We start from the raw sequence: 18,963 nt of genomic DNA on the forward strand, positions 1-18,963 counted from the left end.
TGGATCTTTTATGTTTGCAAAATGCAGTGACATAAACTATTTTGTAAGGAGATAAGCAGATATAATCATCTTAAAGATATGCACTGTATGTTTACTACTATGTTTATTGCATTTAGTTCTACAATCAAAGTTCTTGATGAAATTGGATACACCATTGATGGACCATGAACTATATTCTTCTTAATAGAATAATCATAACTCTTTGATTGGTGTCACTACGGGAAAAGCACACCGAGTGATATGAACCATCTGATCTTACCCATTGGATATGGATCATTGTGTGAGTGCAACAAAGATAACAACCGTTACTTAGAAAGCTCCTTAGATTAGAAGATTGGTGCCCACCATGATGTTTATTTGCCTGTTCATATCGTCACATAGACTTGGATGAAGGGAAAACACAAATATTGGCTTGATCCAAAACTTCTGTGGCCCCCAGGAAGTTTATAACGGTAGGCATTCAATTCCACTGCTTTGTATGGTGTGGTCCACTTGAGCTTTAGATTTGCCTCATTTTTTGGCTTAGAGGATGTCGTCAGCGTTGATGAACATGTGCCAAGGTGTATATGCAACTCGTTCAGATCATGAGTTAGAACAAATGAGACAATTTTTCCAGTCTCAATGACCAGTACCAATGAATGGGATAGAATGGAAGAACTCCATTAACTATCTAAAAATAAAGATCTATCATATATCTCTATTGTGTATGAAATTTATGGTTTCCATTGGTACAAAACCAATCACCTTGATTTGAGATGAAAAGCAATTCTCGATTGGTAGCAAATGGTTATCCCTTCGGGTAATGATAGATTTCCCGCTTTTCTTCGACTTGAGCTGTCGAATACTTCCTGGAAGGGGGAAGCATACCTCATCTCATAAGAACCCCTCGTAATCTTCTCATCGGCGTCAGATATTTGAGGTAGCATTTCAGTGGACAGGGACCAAAAGAGAACTTTGATTTCGAGCTGCGCTGATCAAACATAATTGAATACCTCCGAGCTGGAAAAAAGGATTGACAGTATGGATGTAACACATACATCATGGTGGGCCTATAGAACCTTGCCACATCACCCCATTAGTGGCTTAAGCGGGTGTTTTGCAGGAACTTCAAAAGATGGGGAAGATAGCTGAGGCTAACCATGAAATTCACTGTCCATCCATTTTGCCACGTCGTTTTAGGATGTGGTTCCAAAAATGAGTTAGATCCAGAACTCAGGTGTGCTGCATGACAGGAAAAAAGTGGGCAGTGAAATGCATGCCTACCGTTGAAACCTTCCTCGGGTATATCATGATGTTTATATGTCATCCATACCATTTATAAGGTCATTCCTATTGGAATGTACCGAAAACACAAAAATATTAGCCTGATCCAAAACTTACATGGTCTTGGGAATGTTTCAACAGTGGACTCTCACTCACTTTTTTCCTACTGTGGGGCTCACTTGAATTTTGGATCAGCCTATTTTTAATTTTTGAATGTGTCCGAAAATGAGGTCTCAATACCAATGGACGGGTGAATTTCTAGCAAACATCATGGTGGGCCCACCTAGCATGCTTGTAACTTCCTGCGAGAGTTTGCAGGAAATCCGCAACCGCTTATACGCCATTAGCCAGTTGCTACTGGACGGTACTCTGTGGCCCTACCATGATGTATGCGTTTCATCCATGCCTTCCATCCATTTATTCAGATCATTTTAGAGGCATGAGACCCAAAAACTGAGGCAGATCCAAATCTCATGTAGACCACAACACAAGAAACAGTGGTGATTGAACGCCCAACAATGAAAATGATTGGGGGCATGAAAAGCTGATATTTGTTTTTTTTTTTTTTCTTCCTTTCATCCAGGTCTATGTGATCTAATCAACAGGTTGGGAGGCCAATAAACATTACAGAGGGCCTTAGAAAGTTTTTAATGGTGAGTGTTCAATCACCACTGTTTTCTTGTACTGTGGTTCACCTGAGACTTGGTTTTATCTCATTTTTTAGCTGAAATGATACGGAAAAATAGATAGACCACATGGATAAAACACACACACACACATATATATAATTTATATATCATGGTGGGGCCCACAGAGCACTGTGGAGTAGTGCTTCGCTACTGGCAGCTTCAGTAGGCAATCTGTGGATGCCGAATCCATGACAAAGGTACCACCTTGGGTACCGTGTAGATGTGGCAAAGTACTGTAAGCAATACCATGATGTATCTGTTAGATTCACACCGTCCATCTATTTTGTTATATTATTTTTTGTGGGGCCCTAGGAAGGTTTCAATGGTGGGCATCATTGTTCCCTCAGCTTTTTGTGGTGTGGTCCACTTGAGCTTTGGGTCTGCCTCTACCGCGTTTTTGATAGCTTATTTCCTAAAATGATGCGGCGAAATGGATGGATGGATGAGGTGGATATAACACACATCATCATAGGCCCAAAAAACTTTGCCACGTCGACAAAGCTTCCACACAATTACTCGGTAAGCTTGCACCCCAGGTAAGGAAAGAGTAGAATTGTCATTTAAAAAATATATATTTTAACTCAATATCACTCGCCCAGCATTTCGTATTAACTTTTAAGTTAAAAGAGAAGATTAAAATTAAACTCATATTTTTAGTGAAAATTTAAATTAAGCACTTAAATTTACCCAACGATTCAAATTTGGAAAAATAATGGGAAAAAGCATTTTACAGCTGTGACGGCTAAAATTAAGTTTTACCAAACAGACCCTTATGTTTTCCACTGAAGTTAGTTTGATAAGTTTCATAATAAAACTAACTTATTTGCTGTTTATATATATATATATATATATATATATATATATATATATATATATATATATATATATATATATATAATGTGAAAATGGTTCCATGCGGTCGACCTCATGGGAACTTTCCATGAGGTCGAGCTGTGTGGACCCCACTAATGCGTGTCGAACATTAACACCGTGCATTTGATGGGTCCCCTTTAAATTATGGGATATCCCAAAAATCAGCCGTATACACAGAAGGCCATACCATCTAAAACCATGCGAAGACATGCCTAAAACATCTAAAACTACTTGGTGGGGCCCACCTAAGTTTTGGATGCAGCTGAAACTTGGTCTGACCCCTCATCCAAGTGGGGCACACACAATTGACGGGCTGGATTTGTGAACCACATATTAGTAGGCCCAATAAACGATCATGAATATTTTAATGGGAGGGTAGCCCTTCTCAACTGTTATCTGTGGTGTGGCCCACACAAGTAATGGATTGACCTGATTTTTATTTTCGTAGCCTATCATGGAATGATGCATCTGACTAATGGTGTTAATGTCCTATCCACATCACAGTGGGGCCCACACAGCTCGACCTCGTCGACCACATAGAACAATTTCCCATATATATATCCTTTTGATGGATGCCCCTATATTAATGTGGACCCACATGGCCGGCTCCTAATGGTAAATAGTCCACATCCAAAGCAGGTGGGTAAGATGTACCACCCATTTCAAAAGCAGGGCCTACATGATAGACTATCCACATCAAAGGTGGGCTCTAGGAGATGGGCAATGAACATTGAAGCAGGGCCCCACATAATAGATGGCCCACATCGAGGTGGGCGCGCCACATGATGGACATTCCACATCAAAGGTTGGCCCTTAACAATGAATGGTCTACATCCAAGGCAACCCCTGCATGCATGATGGGTGACTCACTAGAAAGCTATCTTTGTTAGTTTTTTGAAGGTGTTTGAAAATTGCGGAAACTAAAGCCAGAAATGCATTCGTGAACTAGACTGACTCTGAATTGATTGAGCGAAGATGAAAAGAAATGATGTTATATATCACCAATGCGTTCGTCTCCTCTCCCAACTTGGAAATAATGTGATTGCAAATCCAAACAAACATTCAGAATGATTGCTCAGGAAAGGAAATTATGAGTTTCCACTTTTGCCAGACTAGTATCCGTATTTCTATTGAAAAGTGCAATCCTAATATCTATCAATTACAGCAGAGAGATTGAGAGATGTAATAACAGTAGTTTCATGCATGCTACCAGCATCACAGGGCTAGCCTCCTAACCTCTCATCTTTTGCCATTTCTCAAATGCTGGTGACTTACTCCCACCTTCCATGTGCTTTGACCCACTATCCTAGATAGAGCATGCACTAGAAGATAACACATATATGTGAGCAATCCATCCTACCCATTTGAGAAATGGCCAAAGTTAAGTGGTTAGAATCATCCCAATCAATGCAGTTTTTGGGCTAGATGCTCCATCGACAACTGGGGCCACAATTTGGATGGTCTGGATCGAAGTACATGAACACCACCACATGCATGGTGGTCTCCCCAGGATTTAAGAAATTTGCAGAAACAAGCAGGGAGGCCTCAGCAGCATGGATCACTTCTGTTGAAGTTAGAGAAAAAATGAACCCAACATGAGAGTGCATGGTCGGTTAGCGAAACTATCTTTTCAAGTTTCAAGTGCCAATTTCCAGGCAATTTACAAGGAGAACTCTTACTATAATGCTAAGCAATCTCAGCTTAGTCATGGGCCCCACCCGTGTCACTGAGAGAGCCTGAAGAAAGATTCTGGTAAACCAAATTAGTGTACATAAAAGAACTTCCGCTATGAACGCAAATATAGGTTTTGCGGGATCGACTTAGAACCTCTTAAGGCAGGGAGTCAGCTTGCACAGGAACCCCGCCTCCTTTTATTGAAACTATCGGACCGTGGTGAGAGCTCTTGCTGATCATGTGGGGGTCTAGAAACAAGACTACGACTGTGATATCGTCGTGGAAGTGTCTCCGTACCCCCCTATCAATCTTTTTCAGGTCAGAGTACCTCATTTCTCTTTTCTTCGCTGCTTCTTGCAGAGCAGCTTTAACCAGTCTCCTCGCAACACCCTGCACAAAAATGGAAACTATTAAGGAGTTGAATCCTGCTCCGTGATATTTTGATTATTTGATTCATTTTCCTGTTGATGAAAATGAAGTTCGATCTCGGACCCAGTTGCGTGGGAACAATATCTTACAACAATGTTCCAAGTGCTGGCCGTATGCAGTGTTTTCAATATCAGTATCAATTCATGTATCGCAACCTTGGGATACGAAAAACTGGTATTGCATGGGAAAATATCACTTAAATCGAGGGAATGGATCACTATCTGAGGAAAACATTGGGGAAATGATGGAAATTTTCAATAGAACTTCAGGAAGATGTTAAAAGAGATATGATGACACACTTAGAACTTAAACAGTACAAAAAAACAAGAATGCATAACAAGTTTCTCTAATTCTCTTGTATAGGGTCCTAAACTACGTGTTGTCTGAAAGAAGTGAGGCAATTATTTCAAAAAAGAGTACATATAATTAAAAAATCATACAATACAAGTACCGAAAAACGAAGAATACATACAAAAAACACAAAAAACGGATAAAAAAAATACATCTGTGCTCACCACAGCCCACCAAGACATTCCCCCCAAAAAAATCCCTGGAAAAATGAGTTTTATTTATTAATGTTTTTTTTTTTTTTCCATCTCCCACGTGCTACCTTGATATTGGCATGCATGCATCGGCGATATTGGAGAACTTTAAAAGGAATCCTGACGATATCTCACAATATGTTTAAATATCGTTGATACAATATGATATTATCAACAATACCACATACTTCTATAATTCCCTGGTTGTTCTGTACCATGTACTTAAGATACCGATAATATTGGCTGATATTATTGATACTATAAACACTAGCTGTATGGGTACTTGACGATACTGATTCGTAATGGCCACACAGTACTCAACTGGTTAAAATCCACATTGGTATGGTTGTTACATAGTGTGTATTGGCCCAATACATATTGATTTTGGTCCCAACAGATACATGCTCTAACTCCAATATCATGAACCTAGATCTCACTAGCTCACAATGTAAGGAAAGAGTTTTCCAACCTACAACAGAATTCTCAGCTCCCTATGAATCTTTGGCAGCACATTTTGCTATTGAAGCTTTCCAAACCATTGATCCTAAAATCCTGGATTATCGCGCAAGCATCATCCCGGGAATTGTTTTTCTTGTATGATTAAATAATAAGATGAAATCGAAAGCCTTTGGACCTGACATCCCGCAAGGGATTTCCTGACAGCAATCAATGATTCTATTAGATTATACCTAGGAGGAATTGTGTCATCTACAACCCGAGGACATTCACGGTATACTTGGGTTTTCATTTGGGACAAGTGGTAGGGCCCCCATTGGCTTCTTGGAACCAAGATCTTCTCCATGGAACAATCAGTATTTCAATTTGTGCCTGGAAATAGACAGTCACGAAGTGAAATGCATCAATTGTCCAAACTCAACTAAATAATGACCAAGATGGCATGATATTCAATAACAGCAATGGTGGCTGTAACGGCCACTGTCGTTAGCATTACGATATGGGCCCCTGTAACGGCTGTTACAGCCATTTTTTTAGTAAAAAAAACTGCAGTGGTCCGCCGGTCCCATAATGGCCGTAACGGCTGTTAAGGACATTTTTCTGTAACAGTCATTACGGCCCTGTAATGTTGAAAGGTACCCACAATTATGTAATGGCCATCATGGCTGTTACGTAACCATTTTTGGATACCATGAAGATGGGTGATTAGGTCTTCCAATATGTAAGATTTTTAGGGCATTGTCCATCCACAGTTGGCCCCGACAGAGCAGTGGTCTCAATCACTTGACTATGGGTCCCACTTTTCATAAACCTTCAAATAAATAAATAAAACTCAGTATACCATGCATATCATCAGGTCAAGGATCCTATAACACCTCTCTACACAGAGGCAGTGTTTCTGATACTGCTGACCATGTACCATGTTTCAGAACAGTCAGGATCTACTCAGTAAGTATAATTTGAACTTGGGAAAGAAATCTTACATTGCGTGGAGAATTGTTAACAATGTCAACAGCCTCTTGATTGGTGAGGTGCTCCCATAGACCGTCAGATGCAAATATAAGAAAATGATCATGCGGGTAGAGTTTATGTACTGATACTGCTGGCTCGGCGCTAAGGATTGGTTTGCGGAAGGGTTCAGCCAGACGAAACCTTGAAATTAGAGGCTCCCTATTGAACTCAGTTTTTTTCAAATATGCATCACCAATAGATCTTGAAACCTGCAAGGAAAACATATATCTAGAGAATGAAACTGCTGCAATTTATAATCTACTGATGCAAAATGCAACATATTACAAATATTTCAATGTACTGGAAACCTCAAAGAAAATGAGCTAGTAACAAAGTCCATCTTAAGGTCGAGTGCTTCTCAGCTTTCTAACAAGGATGCTCCACTTTCTAAGAGTCTTTATGATTTCATATCTTCTAATGTAACTCATAGCGCTCCCACGGGTACTGGTATCACCAAAAGTTAAGGTCGTACCAGAAAGAAGTGGGGCCCACGTGATGCATTCATGACATCCAACCCATCCATCAGGTTTGTCACCTCACGTTATCCCCAAGGCTATGCAAAATGCAACATATTACAAATATTTCAATGTACCGGAAACCTCAAAGAAAATGAGCTAGTAACAAAGTCCATCTTAAGGTCGAGTGCTTCTCAGCTTTCTAACAAGGATGCTCCACTTTCTAAGAGTTTTTATGATTTCATATCTTCTAATGTAACTCATAGCGCTCCCATGGGTACTGGTATCACCAAAAGTTAAGGTCGTACCAGAAAGAAGTGGGGCCCACGTGATGTATTCACGACATCCAACCCATCCATCAGGTTTGTCACCTCACGTTATCCCCAAGGCCAAAAATTAGCCCAAACAGAAACTCGGCCACAGCACAGAGCATGGATTGAGATGGGACACTCACCTTTGATTCCCGTGAGGGTGTACCGTGTTGTTGTGTATACAGAATCCAGGCCATCCAGTCATTTCATCTTTCCTGGATGAAGGATCACGAAAAAAATCAGGATGTTCTGCAACTTAGGCGGGCCACGATTAGAATCAAGGATGAAGGTAGCCTCCCACCTTGTTCCTTGCGCTGTGGTCCACCATAGTTTTATATTGAGCTGATTTTCAGGACCTGGGAGGTAACTTGAGGGAATGCATTCGATGGACAGATTGGATGTAATAAATACACCATGTGGGCCCCACAATTACCTGGTACCACCATAAGCTTACAGTGGTACTGACACCACTGGAGCACCTCTTATTTATATAGTAGTAACATATCTTTAATGTGTTATTTCAAGTGTTTTCTGTATTTTATGCCTGCCTGATAGAGATGAGCCAGCAAATTGCAAGTCATGGTGATGGGGTTTCATGTCAGATGAGCAGCTGATCAAAGCTTATGCCAAGGAATTGTGAGGATAGCCGACCCCAAATAGCTGGCACAAGGTTATAATGATGATTTCTCCATACTTCAGGCTAACAAGAACTTTTCTATACTAATATATAGCAATGACCGACCAATTTTTTTTACATATCATGGTGTAAATTCCTCCATGAATACCAGGTGGGTCCAGCTATGATCACTAACAACCATAAGATAGGTGTCCACTACAAATTGTAAATGGCCCCATGTTACCCTAATCAGATTATCACAGCTATCCAATTAGGGGCATAAAAAATTAACGGTGAGAGGAAAAATGCTCTCACAGTCCATTTTGCGGGCCCCTTAATCTGACATCTGTGATCATCTGACCAACGTGATTTTGGGGCCATGTGCAATCCAAAGCAGGTCTATCCAATAGTCCACCACGATTCAGGTGGGCCCACTTGGGCCAACAGAAATTTTAACTGTAACACAGTAAGGAGCATTCTCACCGGATCACAGATCTAAGGTGTAGTATTTATGCTTACATGTACTAAAATTTATATAATAACATCTATTTCTATCATATAGCTAAACATTTTTATGGCCCTTGATAGAGTGGAATGGTGGAAAAGGGTTCATGTAGCCAAACCTAATTAGTTGGGATCGGGCTTAGATGATGATGAACTAGACATTTCACTGTCATGTTTTCAAGGATCCCTGCATCTGATACTAACATGTCTAAGTTATATTCTTTCTCAGGGTCCACCAGGGCCAGGGGCGAAGGCCATGAAACTGAAGCTTAATAAGTGACAATGAAGACTGAGGTCCATATACTGTCTGCAGTCCATGAACATCAGATTTCCAAGAGGCATGAACACCACTAACCAAAAAAAAACACAGAAAAACTCATGAGTCCTTTTGGCATTTATAGAGAGGTCAAGAGAGAATTGATCCTCTTCGAAAGGTGCTCAATGTCATTCATGAGATTTTTAATATCCTCTCAGTATCTATCATCACACATTCTTGTAGAGCCTAGTTCAATTGGTGAGGGTTTGGTGAACAGGGGGGCTAGATCCTTGATATTGGGATTGAACTCAATACACTATAAAAACAACATTTCATGTATGGGTAGAACTTAGAAAAAAAAAAAAAAAACCGAACTTTATGAATAAAAGTCTCAAATAAGTGATCCAAACTGTGACACGAAGAGGCCTACTCTAGATGGGCCATACAAAAGAAATCTCAAAAATCTTAGCTCTTCAATTGGAGGCCAAAATATAGATGGTTCAGAAAGAAAATACAGCAACAGTCCATATTCAACCACAAATAGGAAAAGTTTCAATCGTCATGAAACGTAGCATGATTTCATCTCGATTTGGTGTATTTCCATTTTTTCCAAATTTCGCTAGATTTTTTGGGCATTTTCTTGAAATAATTTAAACTTTTTAAATAAATTTTTTTTTTAAAATTTTTTATTTTACTGGAATCTAATCGATTTGGTGGTATAACACCAAATCAATGAAATGTTGCATGACTTCATCTTGATTTGGTGTTTTTTTTTTTTTTCCCTTCTTAATTTTTTTTCCTATTTTTGCTAGAATTTTAGGGTATTTCTAGAAATAATTAAAAAGAACCCTTTTTGTTTGCTTATTTACTGATATATGATCAATTTGCTGCTATAACACCAAATCGATGAAATGTTAAAAGATTTCATCCTAATTTGTTTTTTTCTTTTCCCAGTTTTTTTTTTTTTTTTTCTATTTTCACTAGAATTTTCTGTATTTTCAGATTTTTTTTTTTCCTTTTAATTTTTCGAAATGGAAGCATTAATAATGCATGATCAATGTTTCAAATCTATGGATCTCAAGATTTTGGACACGGATTGATTAAAATTTTATTTTTCAATATTCTTTATCTATTTTGAGTTAATTTTTGGACATTTTCTTTTCTTATTTTTCTAAAATTATTTTAGCGAAATAATATGAATAATAGATATGATCTAGGTAAATCTCTTTGCTTTTAATGATATGAATGATGCATTATCAATATATGTTACTTATAGTTTTAATGTCTTATATGCATTTTACACTTTTATTATTATGATTTGATTCATACTTCATCATTTTTTTTTTTCTTCCTTTTTATTTTTCTTTTTTCAAGATTGAAGAAAATTTATTAAGAGTCGGAAACGGCGAAAAGAAGAACAAAAGAGGAAATAAAGAAAAAACAACAATAACAAAGAAAACAAAAGAAATAGAAAAGAAAACAAAGAAACAACTATATAGACATCAAAACCAAAAAATATATACAACTCAACATAGGGGACAAAGCACTGAAAGACGGGCCCTAATGGGAGAGGAAGTGATGATAATCATATTAGCAATATATGATATCAATGTATGACATGCATTAACAATTTATACCCAACAAAATAAACATCATACCTTACAGCAGATCAACCTGACAGATGACATTCTTACCAAAGAATAGTCCAATACACTACTGAATACATGGTCAAAACACACAAAAAAAAAAGGGAAGATAAAATTCTAGGATATTTCATTTTTTCCCTACTTTTCTAATATTTTCTAGATTTTTTGCTTAAAAAATAAAGTTTGCCTAATATGAGCTGGATATTGATTTGTGACGCTGTATCATATCGTTTTTTGGCCAGGTCAATATGCCCATGTAAAGATATTCAAAACCATGTAAAGATCACCTACGGCAAAACTAGCATGGTCCATTCATCAGGGGGGCACACTTCCAAAATCAATGGACAGTTGATGGCCCGTCCCAATTTACAGGTGTGATCCAATTTTCTCCCCACGTGAAAGCTCCAATCAAAAGATGCACCATCTTGCCTTATTGAGTAGGTTTTTTTTTTTTTTTTTTTTTAAAAATAAATTTGAAAGGCCGCATATTGTGTAGTACTTAAGGTATTCAAAATCGGTTACGTAAAGGCCGTAATGGCCATTACGTAACGGTAACAGTCATAAGCATTAGGCGTTACAGGGTCGAAACGGCCGTACTGGTCTAGTAACAGTTTTTAGAAAAAAAAAAAAAAAAAAACGCCTGTAACGGCCGATACAGGGGCCATTACGGCCCATATCATAACGGTAATGGTGGTGGCCATTACAGCCACTGTTACTGTTTTGGAACACCTTGGTAGTACTATTTTTCTGAAATGCACACAGTGCAATGAGGGTCAGCTTCAATGTTACTGTCTAGCCAGGATACCTCACCCTTTTTTAGGATACATGGCCGGAGGCTTTGCAGATAATAAGTGGGTTTTCAGTTCTGACAAATGGGACTCATGATTCAGTCAGTAATGACCACTGGTCTGATGCATCCCACCACAGATGGACCATGCCAATAGATCTCCTCACTAGCTGAACTGTTACCTTTCAATTTGTGGCCTAGAAATATACAGTTAAGAGAAGAAACACAGCAAAGGTCCACATTCAACCAAAAAGAGTCTGAACTCCAATAATTGGTCACTACTCACTAGGACATGCCAATCTAGAAGATTTTTGGCTTGTGGTCCATCCTCGGTGGCCCGGAACAGAAAAATGGTCTGGATAGCCAAAGAAAGTGCACCACTTGTCAAAACTGAAAACACATTATGAACCCTTCGTTCACGTATCCTACAATTTTTCCACTTCGTTGCACATAAATAAGTATGTGTAAAAAGAAAAAGAAAAAAAAGAAAAGAAGAGATAATACAGAAATTCAAGATCTTCACCGAGAAAAAAGAACAATAAAGTTCTGATGCTTTAATATGTTGGTTTCAGTGCCTAAAAAAAGAGAGTAAACCATGGAATGTGAGTGAGTCTAATTTGATGGTATACTCAGACACCAAGAGAATGTAGTGGTGATATTTTGACCAAGTGAAAACACCTAATTAATTTGTATAAAGAATATCAGTGAAAGTGTCCAAATGCAACAATATTTGATGGTAACATCAGATCAGTTTCTTCATACATGTCCTGGATCAATACCGTGCAGAGAAGCATCAGACGGACCCTTACAAAATCTAGTTTTTGGGTTCTACCAATCCAAACAGACCCTTACAGAGAAGCATCAGAAGATCAACCACAACAAACTGCAATAGGTTTGTCAGAATAGATTGTAAATAATTCGAAGAAACAAACTTCATCAGACATGGTTTCTTAATTACAGAGGCATAGTAGAAAACAGATAATATCCAAAAACATAACAAAGAAAAGAAGGGAGAGCTTTGCTAAGCCCACATGTGCGTGCAATAAGGCTCATTTACAAGCCACATGTGGCAGCATGGCACAATAAGTCAGAGATCCAATCCATCCATCAAAAAAGCACCTTTATATTGATGCCCTGGCACAAGAATCAGGTTGATCCACTGGTAAGGTCAGACATAGTTAGCAAAACAAATGTACGGCTCTAAAAAACTTGGCTAAAGTTTTCTAACCAGTGCGACAAATATTAGTGGGTTAGTGTTGGAGGTGGTGAGGAGGGTCAAGCAGGATGTAGTGGATGGGTTATTTTTCTTTTTCTTTTTTCCTCAGGTTGTAACTTGCTCCCTCGCCAAGGCCTTCTTGCCCAGTGTTTCTTTAATAAAAGTTTCTTTATCTTTCAAAACAAAAATATCACTGAGATTTTGAAAATCTCACAATAATATTGCAAGAAATACATTAAATGATATTATTAAAATGCTGCATTTTATCGTGATAATAACTCAAAAGGTAAAAATATTAAGGATTTTGTGTGTGTGTGTGTGTAATTTAAATTTATAATTATTATCTATAAATATTTTAATTTTGGGGAGATTTTACCAATAATATCCTGAGAAAACCTCAAGTTTTCCCGAGAAATTTCAGGGCTGAGTGACGCAAGCCCACGACCCACTGTAGGGCCCAACATGTGCTAACTTTAGACTGATTATTTATAGATTTGAGGGCCTAAATATCTAGAAATGCAATTTACTATTTATGGAAGTATAGGGGCTGATCAAAGGTGTGATTGAAGATATGGGGAAATGTGATTGAAGATATATTATAAGTGTTGATTTAAAAATGTGATTGAAGATTTTGAGGATTATTTTCCAGAATTTCTTTTACTATTATTAGGATTGTTGCCATTTTACGTAAATTAGATTGATTTGAAATCAATCTCTTAGTTAGGGTGATTTTCATTAAAGATTCATTTAAGGGGGTGGTGGCATAGGAGGTAATCATTCCAAAGTTTGAATGTTTGATATTAATAAAGTTATTTTCCCCCCTCTACTCAACTATTCTTGTGGCTGTACTCTTGTCCATTTCTTCACAATTCATGCATCAAGATCTCATTGACTTGATAACTGGGTTGCACCACTGAGAAATTGCCGAAACGAGATTTGTCACTATGTTCCAATCCATCAGCACATTTCCAATATTGGGGACACATGCTGATTGGACCAGATATTTTTTTTGGGGAAAACATGTAGAAGATAGGACCAACTTGATGGATGGATTGGATCTCACACCTATGTGAAAAGCTGGCACATGTGTGGAGTGTCCATGAGCTTTATTTATTGCACACACGTGTGCTCTTAGCAAAGCTCAAGAAGAGAATATCTTGCAATTAAAGTGTAGATGTGTACGCAAAAAAATAAAAATTAAAAATTAAAAAAGGAAGAAGAAAAGATTACCTGTATAAGGCCCTTTACACGCCAGACCTTATGTTTTAAAACTACAATCTGAGAATCATCAGGATGCAATGACCGCAGCTCTTGTCTCACAGATTCAATGCTTGCATTGTGCTCTGCAGACAACTGAACAGCTGTAACCTCTTTGGCAGTTTTCTCCGACCGCCCTAACACTACACGAGAATCTCCAACATTTGCAACATAGAGTGTTCCATTGCATATGATCCCAACCAAGCAGCACGATCCAACCGCTGCAATCTGAGGCTTGTTAAGCCATTGCTTTTTGACAAGAGAAAGGAAGGCCTCTTCGGTAGCGGAGAATGCTTTGTAGATAACATCAACTGACATGCCCTGCTGCTCTGATATGAATTCTGCATATACATAGGCTCATTAATCTCAAGTGTCGAAACTTACAAGATGGAGTTGTAATGATCTTGATTGTGTAAAAATAAATGAATAAAAGAAAAGGTGAACTCTGGTGAAGCAGGGCAGATCTGATGACCACGTCATGTATGCAGGAGACCTAACCTATCAGTCAGATGTGAGCTCATGTCACCCCCAGGTATCAGAACTCAGCCCAATCCAACACTCAGGTGGGCCACATTACAGGGAACAAGATGGGAGGGATGCACACCCTTGATTTGCACCAGATCCACGTGAGTTGGAAAAAATGCTGATGTTGGTGCTGACTCTTCATCCAGGCCAGATAAAGGGTTGAATGGCCTGGATTGCAGATACACTTCATGGTGGATCCCCTATTCAAACCAACGGTAGGCACCTACCCTCAGCTTGTTCTCTGGCATGCGACCCACCTGAGTTCTGGATTGGGCTGAGTTTTGTTACCTAGAGGTAACTTGAGGTCACACATCTGATGGATGGGTTGGATGTCATGAATACATCATGTGGGCCTCACTTCTGTATGGTACCACTAGAGTGAGCCCCATAAATAATGGCAATGCTAGAAGAAAGATATCTAAGGTTTAACCAAAGAGGTTTGCTACCATTGCACATCACTCTCCAGCTGTTGCTCGCTTCTTCCGCCTAATCCTGTGGTGACCTGGAATGTTCATGTGGTAGATCCCACAGTAGGTGGGCCAAAATGGAAACATCTCACTCGGCAGAGACCTTCATTGACCATATGAGGACGTCTAAAAACAAGTCCAAATTTCTACATGTCCTGACGGACGATGAGGATCTTTGATCAACGAATTGAGTGAGGGCTGTCCACACTGCATACTGATCCACCAGCCCACAATTCCTTAAAAAAAGTGAGGAACTGAGTAGGGGCTGACCATTTAAATGTCTTGACAGTATCTGGTGGTTGAGTTAGCAAGTCTCTTGGACTGATGGCTATGAACTCTACCTTTGGGCCTTTTTTCCCATGCAGACTTCCACATTGGGACCTACTGGATATATGATCCAGATCACCACATGGTGTGGCACAAAGGGAAAGAAGACATGACAAGCAATATTACAAAATTCTTAATGCAAAGGTATATAGAATTAGAGCCAATTTTTGGTGAGAATGTATTATTCTGACTGGGAATGAGGATTGCAGTCAGAGAGAGAGAGAGAGGGATGCTCCATCAATGAATACGTATGGACAAGTTTTACAATGGGCCCAAATGTTGTTAGGCCATAGATGAGATATAAAGAACCCAAATGCCATTAAAATGTAATCAATCTATATGTTAATAATGTTAAGTTGTGAATACATAGTTACACATGTCCCCTTGGGATCATTGAAGAGTATATAGGTGGCGTGGCATAACCAAGGCATTTGTTTTAAAAATGAATATACCCTACTAACATTTTATCTTCTTCTTCTTCTTCTTCTTCTTCTTCTTTTTCAAGCGAAACTCAAGAATTTATTAAAAGAGAAAAGGAGAAAAGATACAACAAGGGTGATGAGAAGTCATCCGCCTAGTACCTGGAAGAAAAGAGAACCCAGCTGCCTTGAAACTACTTAACCGGGCTACCTTTAAATGCATTGGTGGCTCTAGTCCATTCTACAAACAACCACCTAGCCTTTTTGATCACTTAATCTGTATCCACCACCTTATCAATGAAAGTTCGATTGGTGCATTCTAACCAGATTTCCCAATGAATCGCAATGAGTCTCCAGATGGTCTTTTGCTTCCTTTCCGACCGAACAAAGTGCCACATGGAGAGAAGGTCTCCAACCTTTTAGGGCAAGACCCAAAAAGTACCCAGCAGCCCACAGAAATATGCCCAAATTTTACAAGCAAACTCACAATGGATGAATAAATGGTCCATTGTTTCCTCATATCTCAAACACATTTAGCCCAGTTGTCTAATGCATTTTATCCATTTCGTTGTTAAATAAAATATTCTACCAATCAAAATAAAGAAAAATCATAGACCAAAAAGAATAAATTACAATATAACCATGAAATATACCAATTGCACCTAGAAAATCAACCCAGATGTAATTCTAAGGGAATCCATTAAAGGACAGGTGAAGCTCCAGTCGCAGCATGGAGCTTTTGCAATTTCACCTTCATAAAAGAATATTCAAACTGAATCTGTTCCAAATTTATGGAAAGAACATAACAGAAGTTGCTCCTACTCCATTGATCAGACTAATCAGGGAAAAGAATCACAACAAGACAATCCCCACGTGTTACTCACTACTTCGAGTTAAAACAAATCCATGAATCATGTTCAAAACCGTCAAGATTGAAATGAATAAAGAAAGAATCCATGCATGCTGTATTCAATTCAAATACATAACAATTACCAGGAACAATATACAATTGAGATGTTGGAATGGATGCTATATTCAAAGAAAACATCATCTTAATCACTATATCAAATACAGAAAATCCATGAAAGAGAAGTATTTAATACTCATAATCACCAAACAAAGATACAATCAAATAAAAAGGATAAAAAATTACACAAAAAGTGATTAGATGAATCACTTACTCTTGAGATGGTTGAAGAGATGTTGGTTTATGAACCTTGAGGTCTCTGGACCTCCATGACCATCATAGATCCCCACAAATGTACCATGAGGCCCTGAATCGAGCAAACTCAATGGCCCTGATTCAATCTGGCTCTGATCTTCCAACAAGCTATTGGCTTGAATGACTGCCATTGAGAATTCGCCATTAACATGATTCCCTGAATCCTTATACCACAGAAGCCCATCAGACCTGCCACTCGAATCACTCCGAGAATCATCTCCCGCAACCGAAGGCCGCCAACAAGGACCAACAATCTTCATTAATCCAGAAGATACCATGCCTCACATTCTCTCATCCGAACCACCCAGCAATCGAGACATTCATATAAATCCAAATCCAAAGCAAAACTCAAATCCAATTTCAATTCCAGTTTCTGGTTTTGATTCAACCCAAAAAGCTCCCAGTTGTTTGAACCTAAAATTCCACTACGAAACCCAGAAACCATGAATTTCAACAGATCTGTGGGAGATACAAAGTGCACTTTTGCAGAAACAACAGCAGACTAGTCAAAGGTAAGAACAAGGTGGGGTTTTGAATGGAATGGAAAGAGAATTTGGGGATGTCCTTCTCACATACCATGAATTTGTACACATCTTAAAGAGATACAAAATGGGTATTTGCCAAACAGCAGAAAATGAGTCCGTGGTGGAAGAACAGATGACAATTTTTATTAGGAAGTGAGAGAATTTGGAGAAGGATTTCAACAGATCTCGGATAAATAGGAAATAGGTATTTGCAAAAAGAGAAGAAAATGAGCCTGTGATGAAAAAGAAGGGATCTTTAATCGAACTAAGAGAGACTTGTGGTAAGTTCCTCTCACAGGTCTCAAAGAGATATCAAATGGGTATTTATAGAAACGGCAGAAAACGAATTTAAAAAAGAAAAGATGAGATTTTTTTAATGTAACAGAGAAAAAGAGAGGATTTGGAAATGTTGAACTCACATACCTTGAATCTAGCTCATGGGTGATTGACAGGCCATGTGGATTTTTGCACAGAAGGGGAATTTATATAGATTCTGAGCTGTTCCTGATGAGATTCGGGTGTGAAGAAGAAGATAAGAGGGTGTTTGGAGTTGTATTGACAGAAGATCTTGGTGTTCAGATTGGTGTCAGGAGATCTGATGGGAAGAGAGATGGGATGAGAGAATATAGAAAAAACAATAAGAAAAAGCAAAGCAAACTAATAAAATAAAACAAAACAAAAAAAAACACTCACTTCCTTCCCTTATCTTTGTTTTTGCTTTTTCTCTTTCTTTTCTTGTGAATATGGGTTGGATTGGGATTAGATTAGAAATCTCTCATTTTCTCTCCATTCACCTCTCCCTCTCTCTCTCTCTCTTCTCTTTCCTTTTTCTTTCTTTCTTTCTTTCTTTATTTTCTAGTTTCTATAATTCATTGGCTGAGGTTTTGACCTTGACTAGCAACAAACCATCCACCTTTTTAGGCAGCTTTTGCTGCTCTCTCTCTCTCCCTCCCTCCGCTCTCTCTCTCTCTCTCTCTCTCTCTCTCTCTTCCCCGCTTTTCTCTCCCTTCTCCAAAATTGGCGGAGATTAGAGCTGGTGAGACCCAGACAAATTATCAATGTCCTTAAATACACTATTTCTTTTTTGAAAAAATCTTTGATACTCTGGCCTCTCTGATAGATGAAACGCTGCCATACCAGTAATTCCAATTAATCTTATGGGTCCTTGTTTAGATACATCATCAGTAACCTTTTTTTTAGCTTACTTGATTTTATTATCTTACTATATTGTATTAGTGGACATTTATTGGACAGTTAAGAATGAAAAAAATCCAACGGTCCTATTTCAACAAATAATTTTCCAAGAATCAGAGGATAGGATTTCTCATTTCATTTTATGTTGGGCTTCTGAGTTAGAGACAGTGGGTTCCACATTTTAGCCGGTTTATTTTGGGTTATTATATGCCACGTGTGCAATTTCTGAGGGACTGAGTATCAAGTTTCGTGTTCCGCCAAAGTATTAAATAACTCTCCTTCTTTTTCTTCCCTTTGTAG

At 38.5% G+C, this 18,963-nt stretch overlaps 1 protein-coding gene across 2 annotated transcripts; it reads right to left on the reverse strand.

Annotated features, from left to right (window-relative positions):
* Nucleotides 1–4,438: 4,438 nt before the first annotated feature.
* Nucleotides 4,439–18,426, reverse strand: LOC131253135 (probable protein phosphatase 2C 38). Of its 2 annotated transcripts, none has more exons than XM_058253970.1 (5): nt 18,163–18,426; nt 16,905–18,064; nt 13,959–14,326; nt 6,910–7,146; nt 4,439–4,889 (listed from the first exon to the last, which is right to left on the reverse strand). In XM_058253970.1, the coding sequence occupies exons 2-5, from the start codon at nt 17,221–17,223 to the stop codon at nt 4,656–4,658; spliced, it is 1,158 nt and encodes a 385-aa protein (XP_058109953.1). In that variant the 5' UTR covers nt 17,224–18,064; nt 18,163–18,426; the 3' UTR covers nt 4,439–4,655. The 2 variants fall into 2 exon arrangements, with proteins under 2 accessions (XP_058109953.1, XP_058109954.1); XM_058253971.1 differs by having other exon boundaries at nt 16,905–17,370; nt 17,893–18,426.
* Between the last annotated feature and the right edge of the window lie 537 nt (nt 18,427–18,963).

This window comes from Magnolia sinica, chromosome 8 (genome assembly GCF_029962835.1).
Source record: "Magnolia sinica isolate HGM2019 chromosome 8, MsV1, whole genome shotgun sequence".
Classification (NCBI taxonomy): Eukaryota; Viridiplantae; Streptophyta; class Magnoliopsida; order Magnoliales; family Magnoliaceae; genus Magnolia; species Magnolia sinica.

What these genes read in the sequence shown, in the direction of transcription:
- LOC131253135 (XM_058253970.1), bottom strand. Translation starts at nt 17,223, where the DNA reads ATGGTATCTTCTGGATTAATGAAGATTGTTGGTCCTTGTTGGCGGCCT. An exon ending in TCTCTTCAACCATCTCAAGA is followed by an intron (nt 14,327 to 16,904) that starts GTAAGTGATTCA and finishes ATGTATATGCAG; the next exon opens with AATTCATATCAGAGCAGCAG. An exon ending in GTGTAAAGGGCCTTATACAG is followed by an intron (nt 7,147 to 13,958) that starts GTAATCTTTTCT and finishes TTTTCCTTGCAG; the next exon opens with GTTTCAAGATCTATTGGTGA.